General features: G+C 38.6%; 2 protein-coding genes across 3 annotated transcripts in view; one reads left to right on the top strand and one right to left on the bottom strand.

The window, feature by feature from the left end:
* The window catches only part of LOC105691206 (cyclic nucleotide-gated cation channel subunit A), a 47,872-nt gene extending 37,184 nt beyond the window's left edge, over positions 1–10,688 (top strand). For both annotated transcript variants that reach the window (XM_048653834.1, XM_012409539.3), the window contains 6 exons: positions 758–1,005; positions 1,507–1,662; positions 2,062–2,272; positions 2,623–2,811; positions 7,498–7,609; positions 8,457–10,688. In XM_048653834.1, the coding sequence (XP_048509791.1) occupies positions 758–1,005; positions 1,507–1,662; positions 2,062–2,272; positions 2,623–2,811; positions 7,498–7,609; positions 8,457–8,607 (1,067 nt within the window). In that variant the 3' untranslated portion in view covers positions 8,608–10,688. The remainder of the gene's footprint in view (positions 1–757; positions 1,006–1,506; positions 1,663–2,061; positions 2,273–2,622; positions 2,812–7,497; positions 7,610–8,456) is intronic.
* A 2,788-nt stretch (positions 10,689–13,476) lies between these two features.
* Positions 13,477–14,398, bottom strand: LOC105691192 (lipopolysaccharide-induced tumor necrosis factor-alpha factor-like). Its single transcript, XM_012409517.3, has 3 exons — positions 14,257–14,398; positions 14,029–14,158; positions 13,477–13,802 (listed from the first exon to the last, which is right to left on the bottom strand). Exons 1-3 carry the CDS (start codon positions 14,396–14,398, stop codon positions 13,652–13,654), a joined length of 423 nt encoding a protein of 140 aa, XP_012264940.2. The 3' UTR covers positions 13,477–13,651.
* Positions 14,399–16,223: the final 1,825 nt, after the last annotated feature.

Raw genomic sequence — 16,223 nt, 5'->3', positions numbered from 1 at the left:
GAACATCTCGGCAACCCCTCCGAATCGAAACAATACGACAATGCCTTATTGTAGCGTTCGGCGTACAGCTGTTGCCATGCAGAATGCGGATCAGGGAATTCGCTGCACATACAGAGGAGATGGCTCGTATAATACGCCCCGGCCCAACCTACGCAAATTCTGATCCAGCACTTCGAAACAGAAAGAGAAATTTGCGACATCTGACCTTTGCTGCTCCCGTTTCCGTTTCAGTTTCCGTTCATGTTTCACGGTTCTCTCGTACACCTGAGGTCAGTGCGTTTGGGTATAGCCGGTAGTGTAACACGCACTGGAAGAATATAATATCGCACGGAATACTCACGTATATTATAAAATGCGATTCAGGGGTGGTAATGGTCGGCAAACAGGGTTTATGTGCGGCGTCCTTTTATGCGTCCATCGTATGGTATACGGAACGTAACCGCCGAGAAACGAACAAATGAGTCGAAATAAACATAAACGAAGGTAATCTGTCGACGACGTTTCTTTCACCGCGTCGACAGCTCTCCACTAATAGCATTGCTAGGAATTCGGTCAACGTATTAAGGATAACTGCGCGTTATTCTAATCGTGTACCGAACGCGTTATTTTACCATCGGAAAAATAATTTTATCGCCATGATAAACCTTGCGATATAAAGGTCGAAAATTTATAACGTCGGGGTAGAAAAGTTCGAATCAATTCACATTTTTCAAAACAAAAAAACAAAAAAAGGATTATTATTTTCTTCCCTTCGCAGGTGAAACACCGCAGCCGGAAAATGACGCGGAGTACCTTTTCGTCGTGGCTGATTTTCTCGCCGGTGTTTTGATATTTGCGACGATCGTCGGTAACATCGGTAGCATGATCAGTAACATGAACGTGGCAAGGGTTGAATTTCAGAACCGTATGGACGGCGTCAAGCAATACATGCAATTCAGAAAAGTCTCAACAGAACTTGAAGCGAGAGTGATAAGATGGTTCGCTTATACCTGGGCGAACAAACAGGTGAGCTATTTCGATTTGTAAATTTTTGAAAAATGAAATGATAACGAACGAACGAAAATTGAAATGAAATAAAAATTGCGAGTGCATTTCGATTGACTTTCAAAGTAACTCGGAGGTACTCTTTCGCACCTCAGAGTCTATTGTTCTCGAGGCTTGATTGCCTCTGAGAAAGTGGTAAGTAAGTCGATACAGTTTTGTAAGGACGAGTTAGGCGAGCAAAGTAAATGCCAAAAGGAAGTATCAAAGTGCTTTTAAAGGAGCGAGCGCGGGCGGTAGGAATATCGCCACGTCGTTACTCTCGGAATTGAACCCGAGTGAAAGAAAGCTCGAATATTTTCAGTCTGATTCGAAATCAACTTTGTTTTACGTCGGTCAAAATATTTGGAAGTTTGTTATTCGTATCAATTCGTAACGTATGGAGTCTCGGTTGGATTATCCGTGGCCCGTATCTCTTATATTTCATAAGACGTTAACCCCAATCTTTATCATGTCTCGCTTTAGGCGTTGGACGAAGAGCGAGTGCTCGGCGCTCTCCCCGATAAGCTGAAAGCAGAAATAGCGATTCACGTTCACCTGGACACCTTGAAGCAGGTTCGGATATTCCAGGATTGTGAGCCCGGATTACTCGAGGAATTGGTGCTTAAACTACGCCTTCAGGTAATCGAATAAAACCCTACTATAAAAAAAAAAGGAAATCTGATTATCAGCCGAAGAAGGTCGTTAACTTTCCCAAATCTCATCCCCTGCGGCGTCAAGTTTTCCCCGCTGATTATCAATCTGCACCTTTTCGAACCACTCTCTCATTAGACGGGCGAAAGAAAAAAAAAACAAAAAAATCTGAATAACCCTCATTCAAAAATCGCGTGCCTATAGAGCGAAGCTTTTAGAAAAATTTCGCTGAATGGGGTGCGCAGATGTTCCGGGCCGTCCATAAATCCGAACAAAATTTCGCCCGTCAGATTACGGGGAACGATCTGACCGTCGTCATTTTTTGGATTGATTAATCGTTCGGAATGAAACCCCTGATAATTGGTTTGAATTTTTTTTTTATTCAAGGTGTTCAGCCCCGGGGACTATATATGCCGCAAAGGAGACGTGGGTAAGGAGATGTACATAGTGAAAAGGGGGCGTTTAATCGTCGTAGCTGACGACGGGAAAACGGTCCTGGCCACTCTCGGGGCAGGAAGTGTCTTCGGAGAAGTAAGCGTTCTCGAAATCGCCGGCAATAGAACCGGGAACAGAAGAACGGCAAACGTGAGATCTTTAGGTGAGTAAATCTTCGTTTCGTTTCCAAAAGCTTTCTTGTATAAGTAACGTTTCCCGCCTTCAGCTGTTGAATGGACGTCACGTACCCGACAAATCGCACTTTATTTTTTTTCAAAAGTTTATCGCGTTTTTTTTTTTTTTCCTTCTCGTTTTCGGGATAATTTTTTTTTCTTCGTCAAACTTCACCAACGGCGTATCGATCCGTGAATGATAAAAAAAATCTGAAGGTGTTTCCAATATTGATATTTGTTGGGTAAACTGAGAGAATCTCGTTGTCTTTTTGGATTTCTCGGAGTAGGAAACCAAATACAATTTTTTTTCTCCCTTCACGTTCGGATTTATCTCGTGCAGGATATTCGGATTTGTTTTGCCTCGCAAAAAGAGATCTTTGGGAAGCTTTGGCTGATTACCCAGACGCGAGGCATTCATTGACGGAGAGAGGGTGTCAACTTTTACGAAAAGACGGACTTCTTGACGAGGAGGTCTTCCAAGGTGCTAAACAGGCCAAGGACTCCATCGCCGACAAAATTGATCGTCTCGGTGAGTCATCCTGAAAACTATCCAACTGTTGTACTATAAAAATGGGTACGCGAATCTCAGAGTCCGCATAATATCCATGCAGATTTTATATTACACCATAAGTAGGTAGGAACGTACGTACACACGAGATCTTTGTTTCGCTTCACTTATACTTTCACTTGTCTCGGAATAAATTAGGACTTGATATTCAGACAGATTGCATAAATTTATCGTTACTCACGTCTTGAATTTTTCTCCGTGAGTCGTTGTAATAATTTTTGGCAACAAGGCGTACCGAACATAAAAACCAAAACGAAGGAAAAAATCGTTCGGAGGACTTCAAAGCACGGTCTGCAGGATACGTCGAGTTTAAGAGCACCGCTTTTGCCTCGCGATGAGAATCAAAATTTTCCTGATTCGCCGATCCAAAATTATTCCAAAGTTCCTAACGTCGAAGTTTCGAACAAAAGTTTTATGCGCTTCTGTACCTTACCCGTCGTGACGTCTTATAACTTCACGAATATCTATTTACACTTTCTAACACAAGTAACACATACAAGTTCTCTAAACTTGACTGCTGCAATCTACAAGCGATAAAAATATGACGGCAACGTCGATACGCGTCAAGAAATCGTCATCCACGTTGTACGTACTTAGGGTGTTCGCGTCCGATTTCATTGACGAGCAATCATTTTTTTCCTTGCTGTAAAAATTTTTTCATTCTGTTTCACGGTCGATTTTGTTGAAAAAAAAAAGTCCAGATATAAAAAATGTAGTTTTCATCACAAGTCTCAACACATGTAATTTCTTGCAACATTTGACATTCCGCTTACCCTGAAAACCTGATTTTGACACATTCTGTATATCTTATACAGATTTTTCAGGGAAAAAATGAATTCCATCCGCACGGCAGGATATTGAATATTCTATCGGTAAAATTGTCCGTATTTCCATTGAAACTGCTGCAGATCGTGACCCGCACGTACAAAACGTTTTCCTCTTTTTCATTTTAGTTTTCTTCGACGCCTTTTCCATTTTATTTATTTATTGTCTTTGAACAAGAATCGTAAAGCAATGTTTAAAATAGGATTCAACGGACCTATTGTGGCATGGGTACGACACATACCTCGGCGGATCGTATAAATTAAAATTTTGATTGCAACGAATGCATTGAAACGAACGTAGTTGGCAGTAATTCTGAAGCGTTGACAATAGAAATAGAAAAAGTATTTTAAATTAAAAAATACGAATCAAAAATGTTCTGGAAAAATGTATAAAATTTATCAATGCTTCCAATTCTGTAATGTTATTCGTAAATCGTTGCGTGCGTTAATTATTTTTACAATTTCGGTGACATGAATTTGTTCGACACAGTTTTAGCGTGAGGGAATTTTTCTCTTCTCTTTTCCTTCGCTCATTATCAGGAGTTTACTTCGACGAGCTGCAGATCCATCGATGCTGATAAAAGATAAAGTGAGCGTCGATTCATTTCGAGTTTTGTAGCGCAGATGCAAAGCGCTGGATTTTGATTTGTAGGGAACTTCTTGATTGATCGATTATCGATGAAAACTCAATTTAGTAAGCAACTGGGTACCGCGGAAACGTAAACAAGGAAAATTAGATCATTACCGAAATTGGTGAAATTGATAAAAAAAAAAAAAAAAAAAAAAAAAAAAAAGAAGTTATCGGAAGGGCTGCGAACACCCCTGGCTATCGCCTTTATTGGTGTCGCCCGCTCGCCTCAAGTGGATCGATATCGCACCAGGATACAACGGAGGGCGACCTAGACCCTCATATCTTTTGCTTTAAAACGTTAACAGTTAACAGTAGCAAGTGTACCGCGACTTCTTTTGATTTTCTGCAAATTCGAAAATAAATTTTAGGATCATTACGAACAATCGCTCTCAGGACAATCTCAGTAGAAAATCTCATTCGATTTGGTTCCATTTGCAAAATTCCGTAAATGATCAGCTGTTGCGATAAATTTGTGAAATCTTATTCTCCCTTTGTATATATTTGTATTATCAACGGGCTCGAGGAAAATCTCGTCATTCCATCGCTCGTCGCACCTTATTTCGTCCCACCTTATTTTATTGATATTTATTTCTATTTTCACTATTGCTCACATCAGGTGATTTTTTTTTTTGCTCTTATTTCTGCTAGAATCTCGTATAAAAATGAACGAGAATACTGTTGTAGATGTATGAATTCAGGAGAAAATATAAGCAAACATTTTCACGAGCCTTGAGTAATAGGTGAAAAAAGAAATCTGCGGTAGCTCCTGAAATTCTTCTCATACCAGCGTCTACATCGTAAGACGTAGTACGAGTGTACCTATATACCGGTATCTGTACATACCTATAGAAAAGGGAAAAAATTGAGGAGGCCGACTGTAACAGGCTGTTGCCAAGAGGGCTCAAAGGGACCAGAGGAAACTCTTTTTCTCCAAAACATAGAATCCTGCGAGTAACGTATACATGGTGGACCGTTCAACTCGACCGAATCTCAAAATAATGTTCCCGTAAGCTTTTGGAGGGACAAAAAAATTTTTGGATTGAAGAATTGTATTTGTTCAAGAAATTTGTATTCATTTTTAAGGTTGACTCGAGTTGATCGACGATCTCTCGAATGAAATAACAACACGTTTCGACCTGAGATGTTAATAATTTTCAAATTGACGCATCGTATCAAGAAATCAAAAATAGTTTTCACCCAAATCTGGACTTGTTGAATCATCGCCTCATCAATAATAGATCACCAATCTCTATAGACTTAGACCTGACAATTTTGACGACTATAAGACGCACGATCAAAAAATTGACTCGCTTATCATGATATCAACCTTTCCGAACGAAGCAAGATCTTTCTAATATATTTACTAGCAACTTGAAATCAAATGGGCAATCCACTCGATTTCGTGAGTAACTAAGGGATGGTCCACCCTATATAGAGAAAATACTGGTCAGCAGAGAGTCTTGCGCCACTCAGTTCTGATTCCTCAAGGATCGATGACGAAAAAATAACAGAATTTAGCGATACATATCCCAAGAAATCCTTATACTTATCCTCAGCACTTGATTTCCAGTATGGAAATCGTATATGCTTGATATAGTAGAATTTATGAGATCTCACCTCAATTTTCAGTGTGAAAATCTTTACGAAATTCTATGCGTGAAAAAATCTTTCCTCATCGCTCTCTTTAAAAAGCGACTCGCCAAGGAATTGGGTGAATCCTTTTTTATTTATTTTTTAAGAAAGTAGGCGCCAAAGGGTCGTAATTTGGGCGATTTCCCGCAGATTTCAAGCGGACGACTCAGTATATATATGTATATATATGTGTACGGTGTTGGAATATCGTCGGGAAATAACCTTTGGAACTTCTTAATGGAGTTGCGTTTAGGAATGCGGATTCCTCTCGTCCCAATGATTGATTCGTAGGGTGGGACACTCGTTTAAAGTTGATAGAGATTGATCTCGTGTCAAGTCACGTGCTCCACTGTCCGTTGGTAAAATGTAATTCACCCCCCTTCGCAGTCCTTGTAAAAATAGAGTAACTGAAACAAAAAAAAAAAAAAAAAACAAAGGAAACCATAAGAATATAAATCGCAATCAAGACAAAAAATCCGTCGCGACTACATACAAATAACAATAAGCCAATTGCGATAACTTTTAAATAACGTATAGCAACCTCATAGATTTTTCCACGACTCGATTACTTTTCAACAAACCCGTTCGCTTATTTCACAGTATTTACATGTACGTATATAGGTATAGGTACGTACCTATACGTATTTTAGGAGGGCTGCTGAAACCTTCCCTCCAAACGATTACTCGATGTATATACCTATACTATTTATGTAGCAGTCGCCGTTCTCCGAGACCTTCTTTCTCACAATATACCGCAAATTAGTTATCTGGCCAAAGGCTATACATTGGTCACTCTCGCGGAAGGTAATTGTTTTTTTACTTCTTTCTTTCGCGAAACTAAACACCGAGACGAGTAACTTCCGTCATAAAATCGTCGGTAGAAGTAATCAAGATTTGTGCGGAGGAAAATTTGCGGGTTTTTTCCGATGGCTTTATTTTCTATTCGAAGATCGAGGTGGTCCGGTGAAATTTTCGATCACGAGAATTATTATTTCTGCGTAATACTTGACGGGCTCGCGGATTGTTCATCGCTCACGTTGTTTCGGATACTACGTTTCTCTATACGGTAACTCGAGGGAAATGGTCAGTTTTGTTTCATAGAAAGTTGAATGAAAGTTTGATTTATTAGGAGTAATGAAGTACGGCGAATACGCGACCTTCCGAAAATGGATTTTCCCAGAGCGAAAACAGATACGTGATACTCAGACTTCCTCGGGTTTTAGCATCAAGATCGTCTCATATCAAACTAAACTTACCCCGAAAGACCTTCGTCAAAATATTACTAAATCTTGCCTCGCGCTCCTTACAAACGCTACCCACTCGACCTCTTCTGCACGGATATTACTCACAGCCATAATGATGATGGTAATTTTGGGTATTACTCAAGCCTACGGACACGTTTCGAGCCGTACGCCCTGAAAGAATATTATACATAGATCCTATACAAAAGTCTAGTTTCACATTCCCCCGACAAAAAAAAAACAAAACAAAAACGAAATTGCGACGATTTCCATGATAGAAATAATTTTCATTTCATACTTGGCGCTTTTCGTTTTACAGAAAACACCGTGGACAATCTTCAAACTCGATTAGCTCGACTTCTTGCGGAATATTCGAGCAGCCACGCGAAAATGAAGCAACGTCTGGCTCGCGTGGAACGTCGAGAATCCTCGTGAGTCTTTCTTTTTTATCTCTATCGTCTTTTTGTTACTCTATTCCTTTCTTCTACCTCTTTATTTTTTGCACCCAGCCTCTCTGCTGCGGAACTTGTGTTCTAGTTCCAGTTATACTTCTATTATCCGCTCTTCGCTCCTTTTTTTTCTCCCACCAGTCGAGAGCTTTGGGCATTTTGCGTCTTTTGAATGGGTAAAAAATGTAGTTTCCACTCTCGCCCCCTTTTTTGTGTTCCTTTTTTGGAAATACAAGGAAACGGAGGAAGGATGAGTTAGCGCGCGGCGAATGAAAAATGAAAAAAAAAAAATGAAGGACGTGTGGTTAGAACAGCTGTATTCATTCTCACCCTGCGCGACGCTACCTTCATCATCCATCTTTGTTTTTTATTCGTAGAATTCAATTCTCCAAAAGGTTCGGGACAAAGAAAAAGGTGAAATTATTCACCTCCGTCTCTAAATTCATTTTATCAAATTCGTGCCGGACGTTTGTTTAATTTTAATCGTTATTCGGTTGATCATACACTCTTACCTATCAACGGTCGGTCGATTCGAGCCGTATAAGGAGACGTAATCGGCTCTGCACGTATGGAAAATTCCTGTTGATGAAATTGAAGAAAATCGTAGAGTCAAGTGACTCGGATTCAAGTAAAGCATTATGAGGAAGCGCAAGGGAACCAACGTCGTACTGCAGATGCGAACGGGCAGCCACTTAATCGATTCCGCGATATTAACTCGAGAGGTCTTAGCAATTTACATTCTCGTAGGATTTAAAAGCACGTTTATAGGGTGTAAAAGAGATCAGAGTGAGAGATAGGGAAATGTCACCCCATATTTTTTACTTCGTAGATATCCAAGCGACAGCTGCAGCGATCTGGAACTAGACGAAGAACAGGGAGCCACCGGAGGTGAAAGCACGTCCGTTAATCAACTTCGTCGTAGTTTTCAGAGAGCCAAGAGAAATAATTGTACCAGAAGATACAAGCAAAACACGGTTTAGCCTTCATTGCAATTTATAGTTTTTTCTGGACTACCTACTTCAAAAAAGGGAAAAAGCAAAAACCAATTAACAACATATACCTAGACTCTCACTCGCAATTTCACGCCCTTCCCTTTCCTTTTTTTTTTGATTCCCATCGTACCGTAAATGCAAAATTTCAATATAATTCTCGATCTCGACCAAAGTTAACGTCATTGACAACAAAATGGAAATATTATCACGTGGCTTCTAGTTATATATGTGTAAAATATTATACTACACGATGGCCTAAAAAAGGACGTTACTTATCAAACGATTAACCGTGTACTGTATGAAAAAAATGCATCGGGATCAAACGGTGCATATTTAGTGATTATTGGTAAATTACCGGTGAAAAGAATCTGCTGGCAGGTTCTTGAAAATCGATGGATTGCGAAAGGCATAAGTATACATTAGATAATAAATCAATAATTATATAGACGGATCAAATTAAAATGAAGATAAAAATTTACGAATAAAAAAACAGAAAACAGAACGGACATAGAAGTAAATATTTAATGAAATAAATAATTGATACATAGGTGCTAAAATAAAGATATTTTTAGATGAACGATCATCGGTGTATATGGTAAGCTCGGATTAAGTTCACGTAGAACATTTATTATACGTACAAAAATAGAAAAAAAAAAAAAGAAGATGACGAATGAACAGAGGTGATGACACGTTGATATTATTTTTTGTTCGGGTAGCGAAATTCATAAATAAATTTTATTCGGAAAATTCACCCTCCAACTTTTCGCGAATCTACCGGATATGGTCTCTCTTATCGCCTTCGTACTGTACGGACGTACCGCTATCGGGAACTTGACTTTTTCAGCATACGCGTATACGTATACAAGAGATAATAAATAAACAAATAAATTACTAGGGAAGGTGAAAATTGCGCTTCCTCGCCGAGGCCGAGAAAAACATGAGACAGGGAGCTGTGTAGGTACATAACGTCTATGTACATTATAGGTACTTCGTTCTCGTCATCCGCCCCCGCAATCCATCTAACTTGAAAGTAGATGAAGCGAGAAATGAGAACCAGAGAACCGCGAGGGGTGCGTTTCGCGGGGATCAGCCTCTCCTTTCTCCCCTCTTTTGCCGCTATTTTTTTAATTCGTTTAATGAAAAATGATTCGCGACAACAAATTCTGTCCCGGCGTCCGATCTTCTTTTTTTGCGTTTACTTTAACAGGAGTATAGGTGGTGGAATAAGTAATCGAAGAAGTTTTCTTCAACGTATGTACAACGGGTTACATCTGATTCATTGATATTGATGAAACGGAAGAGAAATCGAAAAGGTTTCTCACCTGAAAAATACTTCTACACGATATGATTGGACAACGGTACTCTTTCGATTGGTCTTCGGTTGTATCGTTGAAATAATATTATAATTATATATGCAAGAGATAATTATTTAAAATTAGTGAATTATGATTATCTATATCATAGAGCACCGGCAGTGCATTGATTTTCTGCCCATTCATTACACATGGGGTGAATAAATAATATGATTAAACGATATGCGATACATGACGATGGAAAACAATTTACAGGTATACTATACATATAATAGCGTAAAATCGCGTGTAAATGTCTACCGCATATTACGTGTGATTATAAAATTAGATGTTAAAATAATAAAATTATGTAAATACACAGATATACGCTGATACATATACATAATTATAGGTAAATGTATGACGATAAAAATAATATACATTCTAGGGTTTTAATATTAATTAATGATATGAAATGTAATGAAATCAATTAATTGATGTATATAAATATATGAATATAAGCGAACTATTACACACGTAATAGCATCAAAATGTTTTTCAGAAGAGTGGGTCATATTATAGGTATATTGTATGTACACGTGCGTGTACATATAATTATAATATACAAATAATGTGACTAGTTACATATCTATTTTCATATGTTATGCCGTTGTATATTATTATATTAGTCCTCGGCAATGTACATGAATGTTAATCATTGAATAGAAAATTTTTGTATCGGGCACTGTATAAAATAAACAAATCAATAAATAATAAGCATCGTATACATTGCTAATTTAATTGTACATATTCGCTTGCAAATAACGCATATTGTCTTTCAAATGTTTCAAATTTGTATTTTTCCGCGGTTTGCTTCGTAGACGGTGTAATTTATTCCGATGATTGCAAATGCCTTAATTTTCTTGTCAAAGACCTCGGGATCCGAGGGGTTCGTTCCGCGGTGGTACACTTCCCCCGTAGTCCCCGAGGCGATTTTGTTTCGACAATTCTCTTAATCTGATAATATTCAAACTCAGCTATTCAACAAAAGAGAATTCAGCTAACGAAATCTACGACTATATCTTCGACTATGCGCGCATATTTTTTCAAAAACCGCACCGTAGGTATATCAGAAGTATAACCATCGTATACCTAAGAATATACCCGTAGATGTTTTCGAAAGTGTGATTTGTCAAAAAAACACCTCATCTATAACGAATCGCAGGCTACTAACATCACTAACTCATTGACCTACATTTTACTCCCCCTTTGGTTAACCCTTCTACCATACCGGTATCCGTAGCGGTAGGGGTATGCGTAGTACTACGCATAGTAAAAGGGGTATTCGTAGCGAAAGCCGATTGGCAGCCGCCGCTTATTCATCGATGCATTCAAAAGCGACGTTCGAAATGATCGGAGCAACACCCCGGCTTCTACGCGAAACTGGTCAATTTTCAAACGCTCGTATCTTTTTGAAAAATGCATTGAGATGGATGAAATTCGATTAAAATTGAAGCTTGAAACTTCTGCTTTCCAGCGCAACGCTCGTTGCAATAAAAATAAGAGAAAAACACGATTTTCCGCATCGTTTGTGACTCATCAGAGTATAATTATCAATTCGATATACCCAAACACGTATACGGCGCTATGTGGAGGACGTGAAGATGCAACTAAAATGCGGGTAATATGGCCATAAAGAATATATTAAATCACACCGTACGTAGAGCTAGAGATATCTACACCATTTTGAATAGAATCTCAGTCTTCCTCACATTTTCCCACACATCTCCTCCACATAAACTTTAAACTCAACCTATACTGCAGCTCCCTGAACCGGTCGTGATGGGTAATAAAAGCCATAACGACTATATTAGGAGATTTCGTTGACATTATACGGAATGACGTTACGGCTAGGAAACGTGGGCGTATATTTTCACGTTTAAATCCAGCTGAGCATCGCGCCCGGCGTTCTACGAAACGAATATGAAAATCCTTCAGGCGTGTCGTAGGATCTAAAAGCCGACCTTATGACCCAAAGTTCATGAATTGATCACCGCTAAAATCTCATCTTGCCCGAGTTCCAAAAACGCGTTTCAATAGGATTTGTTGTAGTTATGGAACCCGGTCTATTTTTGGTGTTCTAAGTCTTTGCGATAAGATTTAGAAATCGATCGGAGGAGCTTCTGAGATTTCCATATCGCCCTTCACGTAACCGCGAGATTTCGAGGTATAATGGTGCGTCTATTTTTTTCTATTTTTTGATTCTCGTACGCGCAATAACTTACATGGTTCTCAACCGAACTGCATGCCGGTCATTATTCGTTGATGGGAAATATACAAAATTACGAGACTCTTAAATTATTTTTATAAGTCTGGCTCTCGTTAAACCTTTAGTGTTTCATGTCAAAAAATGTAGTCTACTATCGAGCAAAATCTGCAGAATTTGTACTCCATTCTTCTGATTTTTAATTCTTCACCATTAAAATTTGGGTAACAATGGCAGTAATATTTGGATTTCCCGACCATGATTTTTTCTATCCATTTGATTTGATTTTTGATTGTAGACAGAATTGTTGGTTTATACTCGATGGATATCGCGATAAAATTTTCAATTAAATGACAAGCTTGAAAGAGCAAAAGAAAAATCAAACAATAATTCAGGTGCTTCTAACGTCCACATAAAATGCTGTTATAAAAATACTTTTCACTGAAATATTTGATACCTCTGCCGTAATTTATCGATGAAATAAAAGAGGAAACAAAATCTCAGCACATTTCATAACAAGTGCAGTAGTTATTATACAAAATGCATATTGGATATCCTGATAATTGCGTGTGCTTTGTTCGACAAATTTGAGGACGCAAATTTTTTCGACTAAACTGATGAGGAAATCGAAGAATACCGGTGACTCGACTCCCAGCAATCCTGCTTTTTATGTGCATTGAACCCCCCTCGGCAGACCCTTAAACGAAGAGTTTGCATAATATCGATGTGACGGAGGATATCGTGTAACAATTATGAAATATATGAAAATCGTGGACGGATAATATCGACGAAAAGGATGAAAAAAAACTGCTACAGAAGCTTTACGGACACTAAACCGGAGTCACGAAATGCGCAACGATAAAATACAGCAAACAATGTTCAGCCAACATCTCGTGAGTTTTCACCGTAGCATTTTCTCAGCGAAGTAAATCAAGGCTGTACATAAGTTATGAAATACATCGATTACGACAACGTCGCGTCGTAAAAATTCACCGTACACGGTGCATACCCATCCAAAAATGTTCTCAATTTATGTGCATATCAAGGAAAAAAGAACTCCATTTTAATCGTATCAAACTTTCTCACACGATTCTCAGAACTTTCGTATCCTGTATAAATTCTCGAAAAAAGTGGTAGGATGAAAAAATATAACGGTGCAGGAATAAATTATCGTACACAGTATTGGTGTATAAATTTTCGCAGTGATATAAATTTACGCATAACATTCTAAAGTTTAAAACGAACGATAATTAGCTCGTAGAATTAATTAGAGAAACACAAAAAACGTGGGGTATTAACTTTTCAAACCAGGTATAGCAACGTGACGTCTTTTCTTTTTTTTCTTTTTTTTTTTTTTTTCGCCAACTTAATCATGGCGGTGTTGAGTTTCGGATCCTCAAAGGACGATTTCTGAGTTAGCGATAACGAAAGTGCATCGCAGTGCCCTAATTCAACTCGAAATACAGATGGCGAATCAGACGTCCAATATTTCGGTAGATTCGGCAGCGCAACATTTCACTGATTTACATCCCTCGGCAAAACTTGTCCCCAAGTAAACTTTGCACATTGGACAATAGTGATCCGTATTCTGGAAATGCGACGTGTAGTACGGTACCACGCATAATCTGTAACAATAATTAAAATCTTCAAATATTCTTGAAAAATAAAAAGCAAAAGATTATGATACACGCTCGTTCGATTATGTTGACGTTCGACACAGATATCTATTCAAATCGACTCATCGAACAATCAATTATCAATGCTGTTATCATATCTAAAAACAGAAAATTGACTCAAGCTCTCATTGGGCGAGGGAAATCACAACAAAGAAACAGGCGGTCTAGTGTTTACCCCAGCGGTAATAAACACATTGCAGCCAAGTGTGTCATCCCAGTTCCAGCGTATCGAACTTCCGTTTCTATCGACATCAGACAATTGGGGCAAGTAATAAGAGCCATCTCTTTTCCAAGGAACGTATGTTCTGAAAATGAAGAACAATTATATCGATCATATTTCGCCGCACGATCATAAGTGGAAAGTTAGGAGAAAAAAAACAAAAATGGAGAACACAATTCTCACCGTGCAAATGTCGCTGGTTAACATTTGGAAAGGGTAGTAGTTTTTTTGCCGCGAGATCATCGCGGCTATCATTGAAAGTCTCGAAATGCCTGTTTAATATTCTCGGGCGAATTGCTGAATTAAAAACACCCGGGTCGGTCATCAGTTACACAACCACTGTTCCCTGCCGGTGATAAATTTTTTCAAATCTATAGGAAAATTATTAAAAAAAAAAATTAAGCACAAGACTTCTGGTTATTTCTGGTTATATTATAATCGTTTCAATTGCAGCAGCTATCGTTCAATATTCTAGATCAATTTTTCGACGATAATAAATCGATACTTCGATTATTTCACTAGCGAATAATGCGATCGTCTCGTCTTGTGTATTTTTTGATTACTAACATTGCCAGATGGGAATACTTCCGTCATTACTATCTACTGTGGTATACTTATCAAATTGATAAGATCGCCGCACTTGTGTCATCTAGGCGCGGGATTTTTTTCCATGGCGCAAAATTATATCGAACAGAAAAACGACCAGTTTGTATTTCGCTTGAAGCGAGTCGGTAAACATCTCGAATGAAAATCAGTCGAGTTCAGAACCCGCTGGAATGTCAATGTCAGTTTGATAACGATGACTGGCAATGGCCCTAAATTTTTCAAATCAATGACTTCGGCATCGGGATGAAGACGTCCAAAGGCGTCTCTCACTGCTAAATTTGAGCACAAAAAAAATTTCACGATCTTGACCAAAAATTTCGAAAAAGCTCAATCGATATAATTTCGGAATCATTCTCTCAATAAATTTCACGTATCAAATTAATGAAGAAAAAAAAACTGTAACCGTGAGCTGAATTTCGACTGTGAGAAGGAAAAAATCCTTTTTTTTTTTCACGCAGTATCGTATAATTTTATTTCATTACTTTCGCAAATTTTCGCAGAAAGAGGAGGAAATAAAATGACGCAATATGAAAATTTCGCTAGAAATTATTACGATGGTTACTCGTACGCTGGAAATGACGATGGAAATTGTGATCACCGTGTGAATCACACGGAAAATTGTAGATGGTGTGATAAAGATGACAGAGATTTTCGAGATGCGAATAATCATGATTGTATGATGGGAAACGATCATCGGGACGACAATTACGATTATCAAACTGAAGAGAATACCGGAGACTATCGACATCAGGTAGAAAATCATAAAAACGTTTACTGGGAAGACGACGGAGACTGTAATAAAGAGGATCCGAAAATAAATCGATTAGATCGAAATATCATTGAAGGAAAAATCTCGGGAGAAACTCTGTGCCCACATTGCAATTATTACGTGAATGCTGAAACTGGATCAGAAGCGAAGTGGTACATTTCGTTACTGAGCACCGTTCTTCTTCCCTGCTGGTAAGTGAATCGCTTCCGTAAAAATAATTGTTGATTTTCAACAGACTGCACTACGGAATAGCAGAATGCTAGAAATTTTCGATTCACTATTTTTTGAGCACCCAGAATACTATTTTTTACCTGTCGTTCAAATCTTGAAAAAAGAAACCAGTTCGAAGGGGTAGGAGGCGTACAAAAAGTACAAGTTTATTTCATACCATTCGTCACGAAACTTCCACCGCGAAGTTGCCTATCGCGAGTGGTTCCTAGGAGCTCATTTGTTCGTAGGTTGTCTATAGATTTGGGTTAGAAATAGCGTTGGAGTTGGAAATTACTTGGATATATGTAGATAGTGAATGAATAGAAATACGTTGTCACAGCTTATGTTGGTGGTTACCACGCTTCGCGAGATCGTTGACAACACCGAGACACAGGTGCCCGATTTGCTCGCATGTAATCCTCGTCAAGAGAACTTCCTCCTGCGGTGAAAACTAGAGAGAAAGTTACTCCTACGGTTTTGCTGACAAAGGTTCGGAACGTTAAATTCCACAATATTCTCAATAGGTTAAATTGTACTGCCTCGAATCAAGTTCGGTTCGTGACAT

Source organism: Athalia rosae, chromosome 4, assembly GCF_917208135.1.
Source record: "Athalia rosae chromosome 4, iyAthRosa1.1, whole genome shotgun sequence".
Classification (NCBI taxonomy): Eukaryota; Metazoa; Arthropoda; class Insecta; order Hymenoptera; family Athaliidae; genus Athalia; species Athalia rosae.
Note: the sequence above shows the minus strand (reverse complement) of the source record. Positions and strands in the feature narration are given on the sequence as shown.

Coding starts and splice junctions, on each gene's coding strand:
- LOC105691192 (XM_012409517.3), bottom strand. CDS start 14,398: ATGACCGACCCGGGTGTTTTTAATTCAGCAATTCGCCCGAGAATATTA. Junction 14,159..14,256: donor TAACCAGCGACATTTGCACG/GTGAGAATTGTG, acceptor CTTCATTTTCAG/AACATACGTTCCTTGGAAAA. Junction 13,803..14,028: donor ATGTGTTTATTACCGCTGGG/GTAAACACTAGA, acceptor TTATTGTTACAG/ATTATGCGTGGTACCGTACT.